The 27,403-nt window shown below is 40.1% G+C and overlaps 1 protein-coding gene across 4 annotated transcripts in view; it reads left to right on the top strand.

Moving 5' to 3' along the window:
* The first annotated feature begins 987 nt into the window (after nt 1–987).
* pam (peptidylglycine alpha-amidating monooxygenase) overlaps nt 988–27,403 on the top strand; it is a 150,609-nt gene continuing 124,193 nt past the window's right edge. For 3 of the 4 annotated variants that reach the window (XM_046290581.1, XM_046290583.1, XM_046290584.1), the window contains exons 1-5: nt 988–1,074; nt 5,357–5,493; nt 21,433–22,164; nt 22,904–23,027; nt 27,165–27,222. In XM_046290581.1, the coding sequence (XP_046146537.1) occupies nt 22,070–22,164; nt 22,904–23,027; nt 27,165–27,222 (277 nt within the window). In that variant the 5' untranslated portion in view covers nt 988–1,074; nt 5,357–5,493; nt 21,433–22,069. The remainder of the gene's footprint in view (nt 1,075–5,356; nt 5,494–21,432; nt 22,165–22,903; nt 23,028–27,164; nt 27,223–27,403) is intronic. The other variant, XM_046290582.1, reaches the window with a different exon arrangement.

Below are 27,403 nucleotides of genomic sequence, written 5' to 3' on the forward strand. Positions count from 1 at the left end.
AAATAATAATACAAAAATGACATACTGATAAAGTCTCAATTTTCGCCTCACTGTATTTGTTGGTTTTTAACTCAAGTATTTGTTTTTTAATCTTAAGTAGAGCATCAATAGTTTTAAAGTATTCAATGTCCAATAAAGTTTCATACAAAACCTACCCCAAGTTTCATACAATATCCCATGAGATTTCACTTCTACTTAAAAATGGAAAGCACACAGGTGAATAAGGTCCAACTGATGGCCTGTCACCCTGCAGACCTTTGTCTCTTTAGTTCTCTGTTTATCCCCTCTACTGTCACTCAGTGCATGCTGTTTCTATTGTTAAGACAAGGTCTCCCTGAGCACAACTCTCCCAGACAATCCTGACAACAGGATTTTCATAGAAAATCCACTGGGATATGCTTCAAAACACACAAGGCATTTGAAGAGCTGGTGGACGTGTGGTTTATGTAAAATATGAGAGACCTGTTACTGAAAGAAGCAGAACTTGAAATCCATAAGGTTTTGGCCTTTTAGGGAAATACACACTGTTTGGGGTTTTATATTGAGATATAGTGATCCTATATAAATAAATTTGATTTGATTTGATTTGATTTGATTTGATTTGATAGTGATTTTGAAATCATTTTGAAAATTCTGCTGTCATAATTGTGGAGTAGACTTTGGGTTCAAATCATGATTAAACATGTATATACTGTTCGATCACACACAGAAGAAGCAACAGTTACCAGTGTCTTTGGTTTAATGATAGACTAGGCCTACTAATCAATTTTGGGAGAACAAAAAACAACAACAGACATCTGTGGGGAAAAAAATTGACAAGTTGATTATGAAAATAAATTGCAGTGAAACGTTACAAGGGTTATATTGTGAGGCACAGCTGTGATTTTATCATTTTGCAGATGTGCGTCCTATCGCACTCCTCTACAATCCCATTCCCAACTCGATGCACAGTTACTTCACATCGATCTATTTACAACGATTGCTTTGGTCTACTGCAATACTGCTGGTGTGGTCGTGGAAATACGTGACAGACTGAACGTTGTTTAGCGGGGGACTAGAATGTGATGTTTACAGGTAAAATGTCATTTCAAATATTGTTTACAATGTCATGGCAGATTCATATTTAACTGTGGAATGTGGAAAAAAAACACGTCTTTGATAGATACAAAAGTAGATACAAAAGTTTAGTTTCGACATGTTCTCACTCAAGATTGTCAGAAAAAGTTTACACTTTATAATTAGCTAGTTAGCTAGATACCTGGCTAATGTTAGCTAGCTAAAGTTACTTGTATTGAAGATACAGCTAGCTGTAGTCAACCATCATTAAGGTAACATTTTAAAATGTAAAGTAAATATTCTAGGCATCTGTCTGTCTAGCTAGCGAACTACATACACTCCTTGTGTTTTTGCATGTTGTTGTTAAGTAATTTGGCTAGCACACACTAGTAAAGTAGCTAGCAGCCGGTTATTAGCTAACGTTAGCTAGATTGACTAAGTTCAATAAGCAATGGCTTCTCTATCTATCTATTTAGCTTGTATATTGGCTTTTCCTTGGGTTAGTGTTTCAGACTAGCAGGGTGACATCTGTTGCTGGTGGTTGGGCATTGATGAGATCCGTGAGTGAGTGAGTGAGTGAGTGAGTGAGTTATATTCTTGCTTGCACATTTTGAATAATAAAATACCAGAATGTCTCTAGAAGGTCTGCTTTGAAGACACTCGCACAAGGATGCGAGAGTATATTATTGTACTATAAAGTGCTTAGTTAACAACATGTACGTACCCATGCTTTATTTGTCTGACTCTGAACACCTTTTTTTTAACGCTGCTGCTACTCTCTGTTATTATCTATGCATAGTCACTTTAATAATTACCTACATGTACACTGCCGTTCAAAAGTTTGGGGTCACTTAGAAATGTCCTTGTTTAAAAAAAAAGAAAAGCAATTTTTTTGTCCTTTAAAATAACAACAAATTGATCAGAAATACAGTGTGGGCATTGTTAAAGTTGTGAAAGACTATTGTAGTTGGAGACTGCTGATTTAAAAAAATGGAATATCTACAGAGGCCCGTTATCAGCAGTTTAGCATTTTAAAAGGCTACTTGGTCTTGAGAAAACAATTTTGCCTTCTTTAGACTAGTTGAGTATCTGGAGCATCAGCATTTGTGGGTTTGATTACAGGCTCAAAATGGCCATAAACAAAGATCATTCTTCTGAAACTCGTCAGTCTATTCATTTTCTGAGAAATGAAGGCTATTCCATGCAAGAAATTTCCAAGAAACTGAAGATCTCGTACAACACTGTACTACTCCCTTCATAGAACAACGCAAACTGGCTCTGACCAGAATAGAAAGATGAGTGGGAGGCCCCGGTGCACAACTGAGCAAGAGAATCTTTATTAAAGTACCCGCAAAACACCAAGTACCCGCGAAACAACAGTCTCAACGTCAACAGTGAAGAGGTGACTCCGGGATGCTGGCCTTCTATTTTTAAATTTTTAAAAAACTAGACAAGTCCTTTAAAAACCAATTCAGAACGACAGATTTTTACCTTGTCAGCTCGGGGATTCAATCGAGCAACCTTTCGGTTACTAGTCCCAACACTCTAACCACTAGGCTACCTGCCGCCCTCTAGGCAGAGTTGCAAAGCAAAAGCCATATCTCAGACTGGCCAATAAATATAAAAGATTAAGATGGGCAAAATAACACACACACTGGACAGAGGAAGATTGGAAAAAAGTGTTATGGACAGACAAATCTAAGTTTGAGGTGTTCAGATCACAAAGAATAACATTTTGTGAGACGCAGAAACAAATGGAAAGATGCTGGAGGAGTTATTGACACCATCTATGAAGAATGGTGGAGGCATTGTGATGGTCTGGGGATGCTTTGGTGGTGGTAAAGGTAGATATTTGTACAGGGTATAAAGGGATCTTGAAGAAGGAAGGCTATCACTCCATTTTGCAATGCCATGCCATACCCTGTGGACGGTGCTTAATTGGAGCCAATTTCCTCCTACAACAGGACAATGACCCAAAGCACAGCTCCAAACTATGCAAGAACTATTTAGGGAAGAAGCAGTCAGCTGGTATTCTGTCTATAATGGAGTGACCAGCACAGTAACCGGATCTCAACCCTATTGAGCTGTTGTGGGAGCAGCTTGACCGTATGGTACGTAAGAAGTGCCTATCAAGCCAATCCAATTTGTGGGTGGTGCTTCAGGAAGCATGGTGTGAAACCTCTTCAGATTACCTCAACAAGGCTATAATTTCTGCAAATGGAGGATTCTTTGGCAAAAGCAAAGTTTGAAGGACACAATTATTGTTTCAATTAAAAATCATTAATTATAACCTTGTCAACATCTTGACTATTTCCTCTTCATTTTTTCCAACTCATTTCATGTATGTTTTCATGGGAAATAAGGACATTTCTAAGTGGCCCCAAACTTTTGAACGCTAGTGTACATATTACCTCAATTCTTTCAACAAACAGATGCTTCAGCTTTATAGCCCTTGTAACTTGCCTTGGTTACCTCTTCTGTGTTCTTACTGAGCTTTTGGAACTTAAAGGGGCAATTTGTAGTTGCTACGTCCATTTTTGGATTTATAAATTAATGATATGTACCCATTTGATTCATGAAGAATATAATTTCCAAGTACCTCTGTGAGTTTAGTTCAACTGTCATACCCCACCAACATATAAGTTTGTTTTACTCCAGTGTTTGTAAACAAAGAAAATGTTATCAAACAGCCTCAAAACATGGTTAAAACTATAATGTTGAGACCACGTATGGCCAAGCCTTGCATCCATAGCTCTGTCTACACATTTGAGCGTGATTCAATTTCTCAAGCCCCATCCCTCAGCTTTTTACCCAAACAGGGTTGGGGAGGCTGCTTTATTGTTTCTACTGCTTGTTGTCGCTTTAAGACAAAAAGAGCAGGGGCATGAACATTAGGCTATTGACTGAACATTAATATAGTGTTTTAGTAGTTGCTTTGTTGTCTAATTGCATAAAAATGGAGTTATAGTTTTCATTACTACACGAGGATAAAGAACTGTCTTTATTAATCTTGTGCAAAAACCGTGCAACACCATTACTATGCAATTAAAATGCAATTAGGTTTCTACTTCTAAAATGTGTCAAAAAACAACTTGCTACCAATATACAAAGTTACTACACAGGTATAAGAACTTATGTATAAAGATTTATCCAATTTTCTGTAGAGGTTGATATGTCCTGTTTTTAATGTGTGTGGCTTGGATAATTGTTTATATTATTGACAAATAACAAAACAAAGTTTCTCCTTAGAATAATATTTTTCTTGCTAATCAAATGAAGGATGGAATTGGTGTCTCTGAATGGTTGCTATACGAGCTCAGCAGATTTGAAATCTAAATATCTATATCTGTGGTAGAATAATATACAGTGTCGCTAGACCATCTGCCTGATTGATTGTTTTGGACATTTGAGTAAAATAGACTACTTGTTATGTTGTCTTTAATGGGAACCATGGCTTCTACTGGCTTACCTAGTTAAATAAAAAATGTAATGAAATTGTATGTTGGTCTTTTCACCAACATTGAACAGTTCAACAAAAATGTTTATTAACATAATCTTCATTATGTGCATTTATATATTATATTCATCAGGACGGTTTAGTCAGTGTAGTATTTTCTGCAAAAGCTTTACAATTCCTCAACCCACACCAGTGCCACTATAAGGAAATTAATTGAATAGCCAATCCAACAGAGATTTGCCACAATGGACGCCTCCATTTCAAATTAGACTGAGCGTTCGTGAGGATTCATTATAATGTTAATCGCCCTGCTGCCCTCTCTTTCTCTCTCTGTCGTGAATCTGCTATCATATTAGGATTTGACCATTTTAATTAAAAGAGAAAATTGACACTGACATTATGAAGGACCCATTTGAGCGTGATGTGAAAAACAATTCTAGGCTATAAACCTTTAATAATTTCCACCTTTTCCAAAACCATCTAGCCTGTATTATTGCCTAATGCCTACAGTACAGATCTTGTTATAGGGTATATCTAGGAAGTCAAGGCATGGCTCTGGTTGCTCAAGCTCCATGGTTGCTCTGACAATTAAAAGGGCTTGACTGTGTGAGCGCATGGAAACGGTTACCATAGTTTCCTCTGTAGCCAGTCTTTGAGCGATGATGTCAGTGAGCATGCTGAGGTAATTCTGAGCATCCCCCTCCCAGTCTCTCTCCTCCTTTGACTCTCACCCCCTCCGTCTCAATCGCTCTTGCTCTGACTCGCTCTCCCACTGGTGAATCACACTAGGCAATTGAAAATCAGAACTCTCTGTGTTTCTCTCTCTCTCTCTCTCTCTCTCAGGCCTTTGTGACCATCCTACAGCGACTCATCAAGCCAAAGTGACAACCAGGTAAGCAGCTTAGCCCTATAACTGGAGCAAGGATACATCCCTGAGGGTCAGCGGCGCGCTAGGAGAACTCCAAATGCTTCTCGACACAGTAAGACTTCTTTGATAGCTTTTTGTCATAGAGCCAAACTCTTTGTTGCTGTTTCGAGCTACTGGAATGTGACATTGAACCAGGGAGGATAGGCCTACTTCTAGTCCAACCAGACAGGCAAACTTAGTAGAAAAAATGCATGTTGTGTTTCATATTGTTAGGTTAGCCCAAATGTGACTGACATAGGCTAGGGACCGGGGAGTTTCAAGTCACTCAGGCAGCAGGTGCATTGATTGTGCACATTTGTTATTTACGCTGGTTTGTGGAGCACTAGTAAGTCCATTCAACGTAGTGGCCCGGGCAGACTCAATGGAGTGGCTGATTGATGTTTGCAGTTTCCAGGGGTCTATGAGTGAGATGGAGAAAGGCGGGAGAGAGCGAGAGAGAGTGGATCAATAGGAAATGATGTTGCGATTCCCTCCCTGAATGGCTCTGTGGGTTTTTCCCATTGTCCTGATGTGACAGTGAATTGATGGGGAAAAGGTTTTTTAATTAGAAGAATGCTTTTGGAAATAGCCTATTCATTTGAAAGTGTGAGGAAAATGATGATCAGCTATAAATGTTTTCATTCCTTTTTCATAACAGTTTTGCCGGTGGAAATCCCCTTTTATACTAGGTTACTGGCGACAGAGCTTACAAAGAATAGGCGACTGTAGACCTAATACATGTATTTAACCCAGGTCCACCATTAAATAGGATTTGTTTAGGCTAGTTAATGTGAAGGAAAAAAAACCAGAGTTAATCTATACTTTTCCTGTTTCGCCATCGGTAAATGACTGTTTATAGCAAGTCATGCCTGGCTATGACTCATAGATGCTCTGCACTCCATTTCATATTGCGGAGAGATATTATGAGAGATTGCTTGGTTGTTGCCTTGTTTACTTAGGCCTACTGCAATAACAAAGACAGCCTGCTGTTGGCAAAATGTTGCCTAATCAACATGATCCTGCTATTGTTTACTTGGTATCCAGGTTATTCCCAAGATGTGACGATGTGTCCAAAGACCGAACAGGTTTTTGTTGAAAAATGTACTTATGGCTGAAAGCACAAATTATTATTCATGAAATGATACCAATGAATGAGATTTCATCTAACAGTTTATGTATTTAAGCTACTGACTAACACTTTACATGTCAGCCAATTCTGTCTCGCATCGAATTTACAGACTTGTTAGCCAGATTTTTTTTTAAGGAAAGACCTAAATATTCTGCAATTCTATACTCCAATATCCTTTTGCATTCTCGTTTTTGTTCTGGTCTTTCTACTCAGCCATGTCCTCAGTCAGACTTTCACACCTTTCTCCAAAGCCATCTGTGGCCGCTGTGTATTTCAGTCTGCCGGCCCAGACTGCAAAGGAGGAAGAGCAGAGCCGTCGTTCATTCCAACACCTTGACGAATGTGTAGTGATTAGTGTTTTTTGAGGTTGGTTAGGTTTATATAGTCACGGTTTTATTATATATATATTTTTAACAATAAATACATTATGGAATTGACTGCTATAACAACACCAGGACTGTGACGATTATGGAATTGACTGCTATAACAACACCAGGACTGTGACGATTATGGAATTGACTGCTAAAACAACACCAGGACTGTGACGATTATGGAATTGACTGCTATAACAACACCAGGACTGTGACGATTATGGAATTGACTGCTAAAACAACACCAGGACTGTGACGATTATGGAATTGACTGCTATAACAACACCAGGACTGTGACGATTATGGAATTTACTGCTAAAACAACACCAGGACTGTGACGATTATGGAATTGACTGCTAAAACAACACCAGGACTGTGACGATTATGGAATTGACTGCTATAACAACACCAGGACTGTGACGATTATGGAATTGACTGCTATAACAACACCAGGACTGTGACGATTATGGAATTGACTGCTAAAACAACACCAGGACTGTGACGATTATGGAATTGACTGCTAAAACAACACCAGGACTGTGACGATTATGGAATTGACTGCTAAAACAACACCAGGACTGTGACGATTATGGAATTGACTGCTATAACAACACCAGGACTGTGACGATTATGGAATTGACTGCTAAAACAACACCAGGACTGTGACGATTATGGAATTGACTGCTAAAACAACACCAGGACTGTGACGATTATGGAATTGACTGCTAAAACAACACCAGGACTGTGACGATTATGGAATTGACTGCTAAAACAACACCAGGACTGTGACGATTATGGAATTGACTGCTAAAACAACACCAGGACTGTGACGATTATGGAATTGACTGCTATAACAACACCAGGACTATAATTATGGAATTGACTGCTAAAACAACACCAGGACTGTGAATTATGGAATTGACTGCTAAAACAACACCAGGACTGTGACGATTATGGAATTGACTGCTATAACAACACCAGGACTGTGACGATTATGGAATTGACTGCTATAACAACACCAGGACTGTGACGATTATGGAATTTACTGCTAAAACAACACCAGGACTGTGACGATTATGGAATTGACTGCTATAACACCAGGACTGTGACGATTATGGAATTGACTGCTATAACAACACCAGGACTGTGACGATTATGGAATTGACTGCTATAACAACACCAGGAAAACGATTATGGAATTGACTGCTAAAACAACACCAGGACTGTGACGATTATGGAATTGACTGCTAAAACAACACCAGGACTGTGACGATTATGGAATTGACTGCTATAACAACACCAGGACTGTGACGATTATGGAATTGACTGCTATAACAACACCAGGACTGTGACGATTATGGAATTGACTGCTAAAACAACACCAGGACATGACGATTATGGAATTCTATAACAACACCAGGACTGTGACGATTATGGAATTGACTGCTAAAACAACACCAGGACTGTGACGATTATGGAATTGACTGCTATAACAACACCAGGACTTGACAGATTTGGAATTGACTGCTAAAACAACACCAGGATATTAACGATTATGGAATTGACTGCTAAAACAACACCAGGACTGTGACGATTATGGAATTGACTGCTATAACAACACCAGGACTGTGACGATTATGGAATTGACTGCTAAAACAACACCAGGACTGTGCGATTATGGAATTGACTGCTATAACAACACCAGGACTGTGCGATTATGGAATTGACTGCTAAAACAACACCAGGACTCACGATTATGGAATTGACTGCTTAACAACACCAGGACTGTGAATTATGGAATTGACTGCTATAACAACACCAGGACTGTGACGATTATGGAATTGACTGCTATAACAACACCAGGACTGACGATTATGGAATTGACTGCTATAACAACACCAGGACTTAGATTATGGAATTGACTGCTAAAACAACACCAGGACTGTGACGATTATGGAATTGACTGCTATAACAACACCAGGACTGTGACGATTATGGAATTGACTGCTAAAACAACACCAGGACTGTGACGATTATGGAATTGACTGCTATAACAACACCAGGACTGTGACGATTATGGAATTGACTGCTATAACAACACCAGGACTGTGACGATTATGGAATTGACTGCTATAACAACACCAGGACTGTGACGATTATGGAATTGACTGCTATAACAACACCAGGACTGTGACGATTATGGAATTGACTGCTAAAACAACACCAGGACTGTGACGATTATGGAATTTGGGGTTATGATTAATTGACATGCACATATCCACGTTTATTGTCTTAACTTTAGGAAATGAAGCTTCCGTCCCGTTCTGCTTGTAAAACTGAAATACTGTTATTATCTTCTTGAATATAAAGTTGAATCTCCCTTTCTTCTAAAACAAATCTATGAAAACAATTATGACACTTTTTTTTTAGTTCACGTTTATTGTCCATTATTGTTGGTTACTCTATTTTTCTACGATAATTGTGCCAACCTTAAACAAACAACACACAATAAAACAATTAATTAAAACCCCATTGTGCTAGCTGTGTGCCTGTTAGGCCTATTGCTTATCACTTGCTAACCATCATTTATTCACATTACTTTACGAAAATATTTCAGTTGTTGTGTATATTAATTTTTATATATTAAATTACTTTCTTTTTTATTTCATTCATCATTTATGACCAACCAGTCATCGTAATGGGCTAGTAGCTGGCTATAGAGCACCCAACTATGCTGTCTGACAAAATCACTATTTTAGTAGTTCTTCAAAGTAAATAAGGCATACTTTCATGAATGCTCAATACTGACTATCAATCGGTTAGATCATGTATTGACGGGTAGAGGTGCCTGGCGAAGCAACAACGGCTCTCAATCCCTCTCGATTGTGCGTTCTGTCCCTCTCCAGCGGGCTTGATTCATTGTATCAGAGCTACTCTGGTGTTCCTGTAGAATATGGCCAGTGCTATGTTCATTTGACCCAGTTTTTCTCCCTAGGCTGGTGCACCGGCTTAGACTGTAGTCAGGTTATCAGGCTAGGACTGTAGTCAGGTCGTTATCAGGCTAGGACCATAATCTTTGAAGTTGTCATCAGGCTAAGACCGTAGTCTTTCAGGTCATTATCAGGCTAGTACCATAGTCTGAAGTTGTTATCAGGCTAGGACCGTAGTCTTTCAGGCTAGGACCTTAGTCTTTCAGGCTGTTATCAGTCTAGGACCGTAGTCTTTCAGGCTGTTTTCAGGCTAGGTGTCTTTCAAGTTGTTATCAGACTAGGACCGTAGTCTTTCAGGCTGTTATCAGGCTATGACTGTAGTCGTCTTTCAGACTGTTATCGGGCTAGGATCGGTGTCTTTCAAGGTGTTATCAGGCTAAGACCGTAGTCTTTCAGGCTAGGACCATGGTCTTTCGGGCTGTTATCAGGCTAGGACCGTAGTCTTTCAGGCTGTTATCAGGCTAGGACCGTGGTCTTTCAGGCTGTTATCAGGCTAGGACCGTAGTCTTTCAGGCTAGGACCGTGGTCTTTCAGGCTAGGACTGTAGTCTTTCAGGCTGTTATCAGGCTAGGACTGTAGTCTTTCAGGCTGTTATCAGGCTAGGACCGTAGTCTTTCAGGCTAGGACCGTAGTCTTTCAGGCTGTTATCAGGCTATGACCATGGTCTTTCAGGCTGTTATCAGGCTAGTACCGTAGTCTTTCAGGCTGTTATCAGGCTAGGACCGTAGTCTTTCAGGCTAGGACCGTAGTCTTTCAGGCTAGGACCGTGGTCTTTCAGGCTAGGACCGTGGTCTTTCAGGCTAGGACCGTGGTCTTTCAGGCTAGGACCGTAGTCTTTCAGGCTAGGACCGTGGTCTTTCAGGCTAGGACCATGGTCTTTCAAGCTGTTATCAGGCTAGGACCATGGTCTTTCAGGCTGTTATCAGGCTAGGACCGTAGTTTTCCAGGCTGTTATCAGGCTAGGACCGAAGTCAGGTCATTATCAAGCTTAGACTGTATGTCTTCAGGTCGTTATCAGGCATTCCAAGCAGCTCTTATGCTATAAAGGCAGTATCATCATTTTCACCATTTCACAGTATTGTTCTAGCCTTATTGCATGGAAATACAATAAAACATAGGAAATCTGTTTTTTGACCGCACTGGGCCTTTTAAATCAGAAAATATTAAATACAGGGACGTGATTCTTCGATTTACCATTCAAGCAGTGCCTTCAATACACCATTGATGCAAATACTGCACAGTTCACATAGGCTGTCAGTTGTGGTTACAGGGTTCTCCCCAGTATTTCTTAACAAGATGGTGATGAAGCCCGGAGAACTCAGAGATTTTAGCGTTTTTTTACAACATGGTAAATGCAATTTTCTGCAATCTAGAGCAAAAAATGTAATAACAAAGTATAATAAAGTAAAACATTATTATTCCTTTATTCAATTTTTTTTTGTGGTTGTGTAGCCAGTTCACAATGTGGGCCAGCACCTCTTTACATTCTTTGGGGAGAACACTGGGTTAATACAAGATTGTTTATGGTTTGGTTTTGCTGCGGTTTAAGTCACCCAATGCTTTGTGTAAAGAGTTGTGTTTTGAGGGACAATAGCTTACAGTTCAATATGATCAACTCACCTAAAAATGCAGTTACTCAAAACCATATAATTTATGTTGGCTGTATGTGAGGTCTCCAGTGCCTTCAAAGTATTCATACCCCTTGACTTATTCCACATTTTGTTGTGTTATTCTGAATAAAAAAATGTATTAAATATATATTTTTCTCACCCATCTACAAACAAAACCCCATAATGACAAAGTGAAAACATGTTAAAATAAATGTATTGAAAATTAAATGAAGAAATATCTGATTTACATAAGTATTCACACCCCTTGAGTCAATACATGTTAGAATCACCTTTGGCAGCGATTACAGCTGTGAGTCTTTCTGGGTAAGTCTCCTAAGAGCTTTGCACACCTGGATTTGCACATTATTCTCTAAAAAAAGTTCAAGCTCTGTCAAGTTGGTTGTTGATCATTGCTAGACAGCCGTTTGCAAGTCTAGCCATAGATTTCCAAGACTATTTCAGTCAAAACTGTAACTAGGCCACTCAGGAAAATTCAATTTCTTGGTAAGAAAAAAAGTGTTTGTTGGAAAGCAGACTGAGCCAGGTTTTCCTGTAGGATTTTGCCTGTGCTTAGATCTATTCTGTTTATTTTTATCCCAAAAACTCCCCAGCCCATGCTGATGACAAGCATATCTGTCACATGATGGAGGCATCGCCATACTTGATAAAGTGAAAAGTGGTACTCAGTGATGCTTTGTATTCAGGACATAAAGTTAATTTCTTTGACACTCTTTTAGCAGTTTTACTTTAGTGCCTGATTGCAAGCAGGTTATATGTTTTGGAATATGTTTTACTCTGTACAGGCTTTCTTCTTTTCACTCTGTCATTTGGGTTACTATTGTGGAGTAACTAGAATGTTGTTGATCCATCCTCAGCTCCTATCACAGCCATTAAACTATTAACTATTTTAAAGTCACAATCGGCCTCATGGTGAAATCTCTGAGCGGTTTCTTTGCTCTCTGGTAACTGAGTTAGGAAGGATGCCTGTATCTTTGTAGTGCCTGGGTGTAAAGTGTAATTAATAACTTCACCATGCTCAAAGGGATATTCAATGTCTGCTTTTTAAAATCCCATCTACCAATAGGTACCCTTCCATGCAAGGCATTGGAAAACCTCCCTGGTCTTTGCGGTTGAATCTGTGTTTGAATTTCAAGGCTCAACTGAGGGACCTTACAGATAACAAATTGTATGTATGGGGTACAGAGATGAGGTAGTCATTCTAAAATCATGTTAATTAAACACTATTATTGCACACAGAGTTAGTCCATACAACTTATGTGATTTGTTAAACAATTAAAAAAAAAAGCTTGCCATAACAAAGGGGTTGAATACTTGACCCAAGACAGTTTGATTAAAAGGTAAACAATTCTAAAAACATAATTCAACTTTGACATGATGGGGTATTGTGCGTAGGCCAGTGACAAAACATCTACATTTAATCCATTTTAAATTCAGGCTGTAAACAAAATGTGGAAAAAGTCAAGGGGTGTGAATACTCTCTGAAGGCACTGTATATTCCATTGTAAGTAATGAGACCAATACAGAAATGCTACAGTAGACTGCTGTGTCCATTCAACTCAGTCAATACTATTGATAAAGAACTCCACTAAATTACATTCACTTCTTCTAGATATCTCATATAAACAATGTACACAATTCTTTATGTAATAATGTTCAATAAAGTATTGAGCGAAGATATAGAACTTAAACACAGGAAGTGTTATGATGATCATATTGACGTTCATCCTATGTAGCAACATTTGAAATTGTGATTTTTACATTGGATAAAAGTAGAGAAAATATAGAAAATGCTATATCATGCAATGCAGTTGAAGAATAATGGGAAAGTAATTATGAACTTGTAACCCCACTTTTGAGAAAATGCCCCTCGAATTTTTTGGTACACCTACTGGAGAGCTCTCCTTTGTCTACACCCGTTCAGCACAGTTCACACCCTCTTAAGCCTTATACCCTGACTACACCGCTCGCGTCGTTTGCGCGAGAGGTTTATAGAAGGAGGTATCCACGTGCCATCTCCTCATTGGTTATACCCACGTGTGTGATTGAAAGACTAACTGTTACCGGTTGTCGTGGTAATACTATGAAAGTTTAGATGCCAATCACCATATAAGTTAAATGATGAAAAAGCCCGGAAGGAGGAGAGATGACTAGAAACAATTCGGTTGACCATTTTTATGTGTGGATTAATTTTCGGAATAGAGGACCTTGTGCATTTCAGGTAAAATAACAATGTTTATATCCCAGGACAAATTAGCTAGCAACAGCAAGCTAGCTAAATAGGACGAATTAGCTAGCAAGTGCAAGCTAACTTGCTAAATTGCCATAAATGTTTAATGCTTTTCGACCTGTCCCCAAATGAATCTCATTGGTTCAGAGTTTGTTTTGATATTTTAACCTGCGTGTCTTGATCACGTTTGGTTATAGGGGGACTAAATAAATGTACGCACGATGGCGCTTGCGCATTGCCGGTTTGGGTTCCGTGTTAGCCCCACCCATTTCTTTAAGGATTCTCATGTGAGGCCATGTGCTAAACAGAGTGAGTAGTGTAGTAAACGACCAAAGATTTCAAGACTAAAAGTGGTAAAAGTAGTAGCCTACAATAAGGACAAACTCCAGGTAAATATAAACTATCTAGTCCGTGGCTTATATCCTTATCTGACTTTGGTGCAGGTCATGTTGTTCTTCATTTTACCGTCTCACTCACTATATCAAATATAATCTATGTTTATTTGTCACATGCGCAGGATACAGAAGGTGTAAACAGTACAGTGAAATGGTTACTTGCATAGTAGCTATATCAAAAACAGAAAGTGTCCAGATAAACATAGTTTATAATTATTAGATAACGCTTACCTAGACCCACTTGTCTAAATTGATAGGTCATGTGAAAGAAATGCTATTGTCTAGACATGTACACATGCTCAGTAAATAGAATAGGTGGCTGTAATCACCCACAGACACACCTGGCTAACTTGATTGGTCATGTAATGATCTGGTGAAGTGAAGACTTTTGTTTCAACGTGACTAGCTAAACAATGAACCGGCATAATGCCAACTCATACTACTTCCAATACAAACTGAGTGACATAGCTGTAGTATGAATCTGCAGGTAGCTAAAACTAACAAACCAGGTTCAATGTTAGCTAGCTAGCGAACATTAGGCTATAACAAGCAATGCAAATATATTTCTGATTCAAATAATATTACTACATAGATCATACACCTAACGTTATATCTAATTATCCAGCATGCTAATGTTCGCTAGCTGGCTATAACGTCAACAGTGAAGAGGCGATTCTGGGATGCTGGCCTTCTAGGCAGAGTTGCAAAGAAAAAGCCATATCTCAGACTGGCCAATAAAAATAAAATATTAAGATGGGCAAAAGAACATAGACACTGGACAGAGGAATTCTGCCTAGAAGGCCAGCATCCCGGAGTCGCCTCCTCACGGTTCACGTTGAAACTTGTGTTTTGCGGGTATTATTTTATGAAGCTGCCAGTTGAGGACTTGTGAGGTGTCTGTTTCTCAAACTAGACACACTAATGTACTTGTCCTCTTGCTCAGTTGTGCACCGGGGCCTCTCACTCTTTCTATTCTGGTTAGAGCCAGTACGAGATCTTCAGTGTCTTGGTAATTTCTGGCATGGAATAGTCTTCATTTCTCAGAACATGAATAGACTGACGAGTTTCAGAAGAAAGTTATTTGTTTATGCACATTTTGACCCTGTAATCGAACCCACAAATACTGATGCTCCAGATACTCAACTAATCTAAAGAAGGCCAGTTTTATTGTTTCTTTAATCAGAACAACAGTTTTCAGCTGTGCTAACATAATTGCAAAAGGGTTTTCGAATGATCAATTAGCCTTTTAAAAATGGTAAACTTGGATTAGCAAACGCAACGTGCCATTGGAACACAGGAGTGATGGTTGCTGATAATGGGCCTCTCTACACGTATGTAGATATTCCATTAAAAATCAGCCGTTTCCAGCTACAAGAGTAATTTACAACATTAACAATGTCTACTCCGTATTTCTGATCAATTTGATGTTCTTTTAATGGACAAAAAAGGTGATTTTATTTAAAAAACAAGGACATTTCTAAGTGACCCCAAACTTTTGAACGGTAGTGTATATAGTTTCGTAAGATATATTATAGTAAGATAATGTAATGTTCGTCCCATGTTTCATGAGCTGAATTAAAATATCCCAGAAATGTTCTCACAAAAAGCTGATTTGTTTACATCCCTGTTAGTGAGCATTTATCCTAAGCCAAGATAGGCCACACCTGTCAGGTGGATGGATTATCAAGAAGCTGATTAAATAGAATGATTACACAGATGCACCTTGTGCTGGGGCAATAAAAGACCACTCTAAAATGTGCAGTTTTGTCACAATGCCACAGGTGCTACACAAAGTTTTGTGTGAGCGTGCAATTGGCATGCTGTCTGCAGGAATGTTCACCGGAGTTGTTGCCAGAGAATTTAATGTTAATTTCTCAACCATAAGCTGCCTCCAACAGCGTTTTACAGAATTTGGTAGTACGTCCAACCGGCCTCACAAACTCAGACCACGTGTAATCACACCAGCCCAGGGTCTTGATCTGACTATAGTTCGGCGTCATAACTGACTTTGATGGCCACTGGCACATGGAGAAGTGTGCTCTTCACAGATGATTCCCGCTTTCATCTGTACCGGGCAGATGGCAGACAGCTTGTATGGCGTCGTGTGGGCGAGCATTTTGCTGATGTCAACGTTGTGAACAGAGTGCCACATGGTGGCGGTGGGGTTATGGTGTGGGCAGGCATAAGCTACGGACAACTAACACAATTGCATTTTAACATGGCGATTTGAATGCACAGAGATACCGGGACGAGATCCCGAGGCCCGTTGTCGTGCCATTCATCTACCGACATCACCTCATGTTTCATAATGATAATGCACGGCCCCAAGGATCTGTACACAGTTCCTGGAAGCTGAAAATGTCCCAGTTCTTCCATGGAATGCATACTCACCAGACATTATAGCATAGTAAGATATAGTATAGTAAGATGTAGCATAGTATAGTAAGCTATAGTTTAAACTGTACTGGGCAGATGGCAGACAGCTTGAATGCCGTCGTATGGGCGAGCAGTTTAGTGATGTCACCTCATGTTGCAGCATGATAATGCACAGCCCCATGTCGCAAGGATCTGAATGCTGAAATGTTTCCAGTTCTTCCATGGACTGCATACTTACCAGACGTGTGACCCACTGAGCATGTTTGCAACACTCTGGATAGACGTGTATGACACCGTGTTTCAGTTCCCACCAATATCGAGCAACTTCGCACAGCCATTGAAGGAGAGTGGGATAACATTCCACAGGCCACAATACTGACTGGTTTTCTGATCCCACACCCCTATGTTTTTTTTAGGTATATGTGACCCACAGATGCATATCTGTATTCCCAGTCATGTAAAATCCATAGATTAGGGCCTAATAGATGTATTTCAACTGACTGATTTCAGTCAATTGACCGCTGCTCGTCTAAGGCACTGCATCTCAGTGTAAGAGGTGCCACTACAGTCCCTGGTTCGAATCCAGGCTGTATCACATTTGGCCGTGATTGGGAGTCCCATAGGGCTGTGCACAATTGGCCCAGCGTCATCCGGGTTTGGCTGGGGTAGGCCGTAATTGTAAATAAGAATTTGTTCTTAACTGACTTGCCTAGTTCATTGTTTTTTAATATGAACTGTAATTCATAAAATCTTAGTAATTGTTGCATTTATATTTGTGTTCAGTGTAGTATAGTAAGGTATAGCAAGACATGCTATAGTAAGATACAGTAGAGTAAGATATAGTAATGTGTAGTAAGATATAGTATAGTTATGTATATTAAGGTGTAAGATATGATATAGTAAGGTATACAAGAAATCCCACTATGCCCTGCGACGAACCATCAGCTGTTCCGGACGACTGTGTGATCACGCTCTCCGTAGCCGACGTGAGTAAGACCTTTAAACAGGTCAACATACACAAGGCTGTGGGGCCAGACGGATTACCAGGACGTGTGCTCCCAGGCATGTGCTGACCAACTGGCAGGTGTCTTCACTGACATTTTCAACATGTCCCTGATTGAGTCTGTAATACCAACATGTTTCAAGCAGACCACCATAGTCCCTGTGCCCAAGAACACAAACGGCAAGCTGCCTAAATGACTACAGACCCGTAGCACTCACGTCCGTAGCCATGAAGTGCTTTGAAAGGCTGGTAATGGCTCACATTAACACCATTATTCCAGAAACCCTAGACCCACTCCAATTTGCATACCGCCACAGTGCCACAGATGATGCAATCTCTATTGCACACCGCACTGCCCTTTCCCACCCGGACAAAAGGAACACCTATGTGAGAATGCTGTTCACTGACTACAGCTCAGCGTTCAACACCATAGTACCCTCAAAGCTCATCACCAAGCTAAGGATCCTGGGACTAAACACCTCCCTCTGCAACTGGATCCTGGACTTCCTGACAGGCCGCCCCCAGGTGGTGAGGGTAGGTAGCAACACATCTGCCACGCTGATCCTCAACACTGGAGCTCCCCAGGGGTGTGTGCTCAGTCCCCTCCTGTACTACCTGTTCACCCACGACTGCATAGCCAGGCACAACTCCAACACCATCATTAAGTTTGCTGACGACACAACAGTGGTAGCCTGATCACCGACAGCGACGTGACAGCCTATAGGGAGGAGGTCAGAGACCTTGCCGGGTGGTGCCAGAATAACAACCTATCCCTCACCAGGCGGTGTCGGAGGAAGGCCCTAAAAATTGTCAAAGACCCCAGCCTTCCAGTCATAGACTGTTCTCTCTACTACCGCATGGCAAGCGGTACCGGAGTGCCAAGTCTAGGACAAAAAGGCTTCTCAACAGTTTTTACCCCCAAGCCTTAAGACTCCTGAACAGGTAACCAAATGGTTACCCGGACTATTTGCATTGTGTTCACCCCCCCCAAACCCTCTTTTACGCTGCTGCAACTCTCTGATCATCATATATCATCATAGTCACTTGAACCATATCTACATGTACATACTACCTCATTAAGCCTGACTAACAGGTGTCTGTATATAGCCTTGCTACTGTTTTTTACAAGTAAGGTATAGTACAGTGTAGTATATTAAGATGTAGTATAGTAAGGTTTAGTATAATATAGTTAGGTATAAAAATATACACTATAATTAGGTATATTAAGGTATAATATAGACAGGTATAGTATATTAAGATATAGTAAGTTTTAGTATAATATAGTAAGGTATAGTATAGACAGGTATAGTAAGGCATAGTATAGACAGGTATAGTAAGGCATAGTATAGTAAGATATAGTATATTAAGATATAGTGCAATATAGTAAGGTTTAGTATAATATAGTTTAGTATAGACAGGTTTTAGTATAGACAGGCATAGTATAGACGAGTATTGTATAGTTTAAGATAGTAAGGCTTAGTATAACATAGTAAGGTTATAGTATATTACGATATAGTATAATATGGTAAGGTATGGTATAGACAGGTATAGTATATTCAAATATAGTAAGGTTAAGTATAATATATTCAAATATAGTAAGGTTAAGTATAATATAGTAAGGTTTAGTATAATTTAGTAAGGTATGGTATGGTATAGACAGGTATGATATAGTATAGCACGGTATAATATAGTAAGGTATAATATAGTAAGGCATAGTATATTAAGATATAGTATAATATGTTAAGGTGTAGTACAATGAGCTATAGATAGGTATAGTATAATGAGCTATAGACAGGTATAGATAGGTATAATGTAGACAGGTATAGTGTAGTAAGGTATATTAGAATATAGTATAATATAGTAAGGTTTTGTGTAATATAGTAATGTTTAGTATAATATAGTACGGTATGGTATAGTATAGACAGGTATAGTACAGTAAGGTAAGGTATAGTATGATATAGTAAGGTATCGTAAGGTATAGTATATTAAGATGTAGTATATTAAGATATAGTGTAACATAGTAAGGTTTAGTATAATATATAGTAAGGTTGCGTTTTAAGGTATAGTATAGACAGGTTTAGTATAGTATAGATGGGTATCGTAAGGTATAGCAAGGTATAATATAGTAAGGTATAGTATGACGAGGTATAGTAAGATATAGTATAATAAGGTGTAGTATATTAAGATGTAATATTTTAAGGTATAGTATAATATAGTAAGGTATAGCAAGGTATATTAAGGTATAGTATATTAAGATATAGTGTAATATAGTAAGGTTTAGTATAATATATAGTAAGGTTGCGTTTAAGGTATAGTATAGACAGGTTTAGTATAGTATAGACAGGTAAGGTATTATATAGTAAGGTATAGTATATTAAGATATAGTAAGGAATAGTATAATGAGTTATATTAAGGTATAGTATAGACAGGTATAGTATATTACGATATAGTATAATATAGTAAAGTATAGTATAATAAGGTATATTAAGGTACTGTATGGTCTCATGTAGTACGGTTTAGTTAGGTATAGTATAATATAATAAGATATAATAAGATGTATCATAATATAGACTGGTATGGTATAGTGTAGCAAGGTATAATATAGCAATTTGTAGTAAGGTATAGTATAGACAGGTATAGTATAGACAGGTATAGTATAGCAAGGTATAGTACAGTAAGGGGTAGTACAGTAAGGAATAGTAAGATATAATAAGGTATAGTGTAGCAAGGTTTTGTATAGCAAGGTGTGGTGTAGTTAGATGTAGCATAGTATTGACAGGTATAGTATAGACAGGTATAGTATAGACAGGTATAGTATAGCAAGGTATAGTATAGCAAGGTATAGTACAGTAAGGGGTAGTACAGTAAGGAATAGTAAGATATAATAAGGTATAGTGTAGCAAGGTTTTGTATAGCAAGGTGTGGTGTAGTTAGATATAGTATAGACAGGTTTTGTATAGACAGGTATAGTATAGAAAGGTATAGTTTAGACAGCTATAGTAATGTTTGGTAAGGTATAGTTTAGACCGGTATAGTGTAGACAGGGATTGTATAGAAAGGTATAGTTTCGTAAGGTATAGTATAGACAGGTATAGTAAGGTATGGTATAGTATGGACAGGGATAGTATAGACAGGTATAGCAAGGTATGGTATAGTATGGACAGGGATAGTATAGACATGTATTGTATGGTGTAGTATAGCAAGGTATAGACAGGTATAGTATAGACAGGTATAGTATGGACAGTTATAATATATTATGGTATAACAAGGTATAGTATAGCACGGTATATTAAGGTATAGAATGGTATTGTATAGTAAGGTATGGTATAGTACGGTATGGTATAGGTCTCCTTGACAGTGTTTTCTATACTAGCTGTCTGCTCCTGCTGGTGACCAACTGGATCTCCTTAATAAGGGTGTGAATTCCCCGGGGAAATCTGATTGGATTACTGCGGCTTCTCCTTCTCTCCCCTCTATCCCTCCGCTTTCACATCCCGGACAAGCCCACAGAATAGAGTAAATAGAAGCTGCTACCGTCCGCGGATTCAGCACAGTAACAGCACTGAAGAGTGTGTAGACTGTCATCTATATTTAATGAAATTTTAAAGGCAAGGACAGATAGCATGTGATTCCCAACCAATCGTTACCCCCCCCAACTAAACCACCTTAGCTGCTCAATCATCTGAAGGGATGGGCACTAACGCTAACAACTAACATTTCCGTGTCGCCTCTTATGATAATGGTAGTATATTAAAGAACCCGCTGGAGCATTAGCGTGGGGGGTGGGGGGGTAGCGGTTTGCGCTAGCAGGCAGACAGGCACAGTCAGTGGCACGTTAGTCATCTAGTCACCCTCCCTCTTGTTGAGCACGTCTGCTTCTATTTTTACAGGTTGTGACTGGAGACCGACGCTGCGCCCTCCTCGCCTCTTCTCTCCATCTACTCTGATCTACTCTTCCTTTCATCTCATCTCTCTGTCACCTCTGAACACCAGCCACTCTTCACATTTACTCGCCTCTTCTCTCACTGGATAACTTGGGTGCTAAGAGGAGAGTGGAAAGGTGCCGCGTTACAGCCACTTGTGCCAGACGAGAATTCCGAAGAGAAGAGGAGTAGAGAGGAAGGGGGAGGGAGCGCTAGAGGGTAGTCCCGCCTCTGTGTGCTCAGTTCACTCGGAAAGGCAGAGAAAATACAAAGGAACACCTAGCCCTAGTGGCCTGGAGCCTGGAGAAGAGGAGCGGTGTGCACAACCACAGCCATAACCTCCTCCTACTCCTTCAGTCCCCAGCGTGTGAACTGCCAACAGGAACTACCCTTCCATCTGGCTCTTCCATCTGCCTTAACCCTGATCCAGGACCTGCTACTGTTTGTTTGGTTACTTCCTCTCTCTCGCTCAGCGTCAGTGAGGCTCCACAGCTGATCCCAGACACAGCACTGTGACGCTCTGCTCAGCGCCCAGTCTTCTACAGTTAACCCGGCAGGCTAGAAGCAGGAATAGGGAGCGCTTGACAAGAGGCTAGAGTCAGAGATGGGAGTCCTTGTTTGTGGCGTGGTGGTGCTGACGCTCATCTGTCAAAGCCATAGCTTGGACGGTGCCACAAACCCCCTGCACAGGTTTAAAAGGTAAGGGGACGGACGGTGTTGATTTGTTTGGAAGGGGTTTTGAAATGCAATTGAAAGGGAAATGCAGATTTAGTGGGGTCATGTGAATGGTGCGAACAGATGTTGCTTGGAAATCTCGAGTGTTCTTTGAGTTTTGTATTATATGTATTATACTTATTTAAAAGCAAGTTGAAATAGCTCAGTGTACTTATGAAATAAATAGATTTGATACGTTTAATACATTTCTAAATCAATGTTTTGTAAGTTAGTCCTTTTTTTGAATGATGTTGAATTCATGCACTTTAAAATAAAATGGTTAATTATACAATTATACGGCAATTAGCCTGCTGTAGGCACAAGGTACTGGAAGCCGGATGTGTTTGTCCCATGTTTGTATAGCTACATGATGAACAAACAAATGACGCAGGAGGTGGCTTCAGCATCAACAGACATGGTGACCACACAAATAGCCTTCTGGGTAGATTAGTATCAGTCAATTGCAGATATGCCTATAAGTAATTCTATAAACAATTGTATCTTCATTTAACCTACTTTTCTGGAGGTGTTCTCTCCATTTCTCTCTTGAGTCTTAGGTGTTTGTGTGTGAAGTACGCTCATCTTCCAAACTTCCAATCTCATCATTAGGAGTTCCTCAACTCATCAGGCTGTTAGGTTCTCTCATTAGTAATAGTTTTCTCCGAGGTTGTTTTGTCGCTTTCCACTAACAACCTCTTCTCTCACTGTTGTCCCCATCGGACAGGTATCAGGAAAGTGCCTCTTCGGAGCCCAACGATTGCACTACCAGGACGAGACAACCCATGGTCCTGTCCAAATCAGGCAACTTTTCCCTGGATGTCCGCATGCCGGGGGTGTCCCCCACGGTGGTGAGTCCCCATGTTTCTGACTGTCAAAAACAACCCTGTGGAAAACCCAAACCAACCCAGTGTCTGTCAGATCTAGTTTTTTTCCCCGCTCAATGGTTTGATGGTTCAGTTTTACGTTTATTTACATATGTTTTCAAAGAACACTATCTACACTAGTCTACATAGCCTGTTAGGCTTTTCAACCATTTATGAAAATCAAATCAGTGATCATTCTCCATGATGCAACATTAGTCTGACTAGCCTTTAGGTCTCTAATGTCAAAGAGATTTTATCGAGACTTTGATCAGCGAGTAAAGGTTAGACAATGACTAATATATTAATATTCATAGACTTGACAGACATCTCCTTCCTAAGTGCAGAAAAACTTGCCGCTTTGCTTGGTTCATATCAGGAAGGTATGTTGATGATGGCCGTACAATGTTTTTCTCTCTCAGCGTGTGGCTGTACATGATTTCCTCATGGGGTTGCGTCAGGGGCCAGTCCTCCTGCCGTGTTTGTTTGGCCCATATTGATCCTACAGTAATGCAGTCATTAAAGTTGACTCTCTGTTGCAGACAAGAGCTAATTGGCTCTTCAGCCTCCGGTCTTTTCCCTGCTGCTGCAATGTGCAGAGAAAACCACAGAGGGGAAGATCTCTGGTTTATAACTATTTTCTCTCTCCTCGCTCCCCTCTCTACCCCCCCCCCCACTCCTCGCTTGCTCTCTCTCGCTCTCTCTCTCTTTTCTCCAAAAGCCAAGCCTGTGTTTAGGCTAGTGAGAAACATTTAGAGTTCAGTTTTTACACGATGGCGGAACTGTTGTCATCGGGCTCCGGGCTTTGTATCTTCTTGGGACTGTTTTGGTTGTGTATGTGAGAGTTGAGGGGAGGGTGAGCTATTATTATTCTCAGTGCAGGTCTGTGTGAGTCATCTGCCAATGATTCATCCATGGCAAGTGTTGGCTGATAACTGTGAATGCTGAAGGGGGATTACTGGCTTGTAGAACATCTCAGAGAAGACAAACCTTAAACTCTCTTAACTTAGTGGTCAGCTTGTACTGTTCTGCTATTGATCTATCGCAGTGGTTGGCAAACCTTTTGGCTCAAGGGCCACGTTGTGATTTTGAAACTCAGTGGAAGGCCGCACAGATTTTTTTGTGACCTATGCGTTTGTGAAAATCAATTTGCGGGCCAGAAAAAGGTCCATTGTAATTTTTTGATATTTTTTTTATCTCGTTTTAAATGTTCAAGAGTGACTGGAGTGTTGTTTTCCCCCTAAATAAATAAATAACATGCTGTTTCATTTTTTGGGGAAACCTCCCGGGGCCCGGTTTGAATGGGTTCGCAGGCCAGATCCGACCCGCGTGTTGTATTTTGCCTACCCCTCAATCTATAGGGAGGTGCCCTTTCTCTGGCCCATCAGATAGCATTGAAACAGTTCACTGGCTGTTCATCAGATAGCATTGAAACAGTTCACTGGCTGTTCATCAGATAGCATTGAGACAGTTCACTGACTGTTCATCAGATAGCATTGAGACAGTTCACTGGCTGTTCATCAGATAGCATTGAGACAGTTCGCTGGCTGTTCATCAGATAGCTTTGAGCCAGTTCACTGGTTCTTCGGCAGTGGTTAGAGCATTGGGCCAGTAACAGAAAGGTTGCTGGATCGAATCCCAGCGCTGGCAAGGTAAAAATCTGTCTTTCTGCCCCTGTGCAAGGCAGTTAACCCACTGTTCCCAGAGGTGCCGAAGACGTGGATGTCGATTAAGGCAGCACCCCGCACCTCTCTGATTCAGAGGGGTTGGGTTAAATGCTGAAGACACATTTCAGTTGAATACATTCAGTTGTACATCTGACTAGGTATCCCCCCTTTCCTTTCATCAGATAGCATTGAGCCAGTGTTTATTCACTTTCTCCGAAGCTTCTTTTGTCAAAATTTTATCTGTACCCTTTTGCGTTGTGTGGATCTGGGCTGTACAGTGTTGGTTCAGACGGTTTCTTTCTCTTATTGCAGCAACTATGGTGGATGTGTAACCAGACCCGCCCAGTGCAGCATGGTTTGGCTTGGCTCATTAGTGTGAAATGGGAATTTGAGAACAACCAGTTTTTTATCATGAATCTGGTCATCGAACATCGGTTGTATTTTGTTCTAATAGGCCCATATCAAGTTGGTATTTACAGTCTTGTCTCATCACTGCAACTCCCGTACGGGCTTGGGAGAGGCGAAGGTCGAGAGCCGTACATCCTCCGAAACACAACCCAACCAAGCCGCTCTGCTTCTTGACACAATGCCCACTTAACCCCGAAGCCAGACACACCATTGTGTTTGAGGAAACACCGTACACCTGGCGACCGTGTCAGCATGTACTGTGCCCGGCCCGCCACAGGAATTACTAGTGCACGATGGGATAAGAACATCCCTGCCAGCCAAACCTCCCCTAACCCGGACGATGTTGGGCCAATTGCGCGCTGCCCCATGGGTCTCCCGGTCGCGGCCGGCTGCGACAGAGCCTGGACTCGAACCCAGAATCTCTAGTGGCACAGCTAGCACTGTGATGCAGTGCCGTAGACCACTGCGCCACTTGGGAGGCCCCAAGATGTCATTCTGCAAGAATTTGTCTGGAGAATTCTCAACTGATGAGACACCATTTTGAAAGAAAGCCAGCTGTGCCAAGAAAGAAACACGCACGCTGACCTTTTACAATAACTCTGAGTTAGATACAGCCATCACAGCAAGAGAGAGAGATAGAGAGAGAGAGAAGGGAATTCAGTCCCCTGGAATTGATTGAATCATTTGACCGTGTTGCTGCAGCAGGAGAATAGAAGTCCAATAAAAGCCCAATAGACTGATAAATGACAGCCGAAAGCCATCAGCTATAACTAAGCAATTGCACCATTTCCCTGGAAATGACTTCCTGTCGTGTTTATTACAAATATGTCACTTAAACGACCTGTTCCCAGGGAACTACAGCTGCCATTTTCTTCCTCTCTCCTCCATTCAACGCCCACTAGTTGTTATTTAAGCAACTACAACGAACGTTTACAGTACATGTAGGCTAGGCTGCTGGAGACCTGAGGAATAAAGAGAAAGATGATACAAATAAGAGGAGAGTTATAGACGTGTTTTTAACTCGGCCGCAGATGAAGAGGTCACTCTTCAGGAGAGAGAGAGATGCTCCAGGGTTGGACACAGAGCTCTGTGTCATGTCTTTTGTCTTGATGAAGTGCTACTCTCTTCACTCCCCGCAGGAAATGTACTTCTCCCCGTGTTAAACGCAAGGTCGGCGCCAGGGTGATTTAAGAGTCATGTTCACTCGTATATTAAACTGCCCGACTTCAAGCGAGCGAGGACTTAACTTTTGCTTCAGTATCTGTACTCGATAATCCGCCTAATCTGAGGACTCTCTTTGAATTTAAGAGAATCTGTCATGGTGAAACATGTGTATCGGGAGATGTATGTATGTGTATATATATATATATATATATATATATATATATATATATATATATATATATATATATATTTATTGTGTGTGTGTGTGTGTGTGTGTGTGTGTGTGTGTGTGTGTGTGTGTGTGTGTGTGTGTGTGTGTGTGTGTGTGTGTGTGTGTGTGTATGTATGTATGTATGTATGTATGTATGTATGTTTGTATGTTTGTATGTATATATATATAAAAATATATATATATATATATATATATATATATATGTATATATATATATATATATATATATATATATATATATATATATATATATATTAACCTTTATTTAACTAGGCAAGTCAGTTAAGAACATATTCTTATTTACAATGATGGCCTACTCCGGCTAAACGCTAACCCGGATGACTCTGGGCCAATTGTGCGCCGCCCTATTGGACTCCCAATCACGGGCTGGTTGTGATACAGCCTGGAATCGAATATTGGTTGTTATTGATGGCTTATAAACAAGCAGAATAATATATGTACAATTTTATTTATTTGTAAGACTTTATATTTCAACATATTTAAACACTATTAATTTTAAACACTATTCATTTTAAACACTATTCATTTTAAAATGATTTAACATGTTTTTTTTAACCAAAACTTTATGGATCTTTTTTTGCTCTGTAACTAAGCAAAGCATTTGTTCTCACACTGTGTCCTGTGTCGTTTCAGTCTGACACCTATTTGTGTGTGGCCGTTCCAGTACCGACAACCAGGGATGCCTATATCGGTAAGTGTTTTTTACCCAAATCTTAAAGGAATCTGGTTACACAGACTTGGTCCAATGTAAGTGATTTGTTAAATGTCAAAAACTAATGAAATGTAGTAAAAAAAAAAATATATAAAAAAATATATATACACACACACCGGTGAAATGTGTTGTTTGCAAATTCAAATGTTCCTCAGTCTAG

This window comes from Oncorhynchus gorbuscha, linkage group LG11, assembly GCF_021184085.1.
Source record: "Oncorhynchus gorbuscha isolate QuinsamMale2020 ecotype Even-year linkage group LG11, OgorEven_v1.0, whole genome shotgun sequence".
In the NCBI taxonomy this organism is placed as follows: Eukaryota; Metazoa; Chordata; class Actinopteri; order Salmoniformes; family Salmonidae; genus Oncorhynchus; species Oncorhynchus gorbuscha.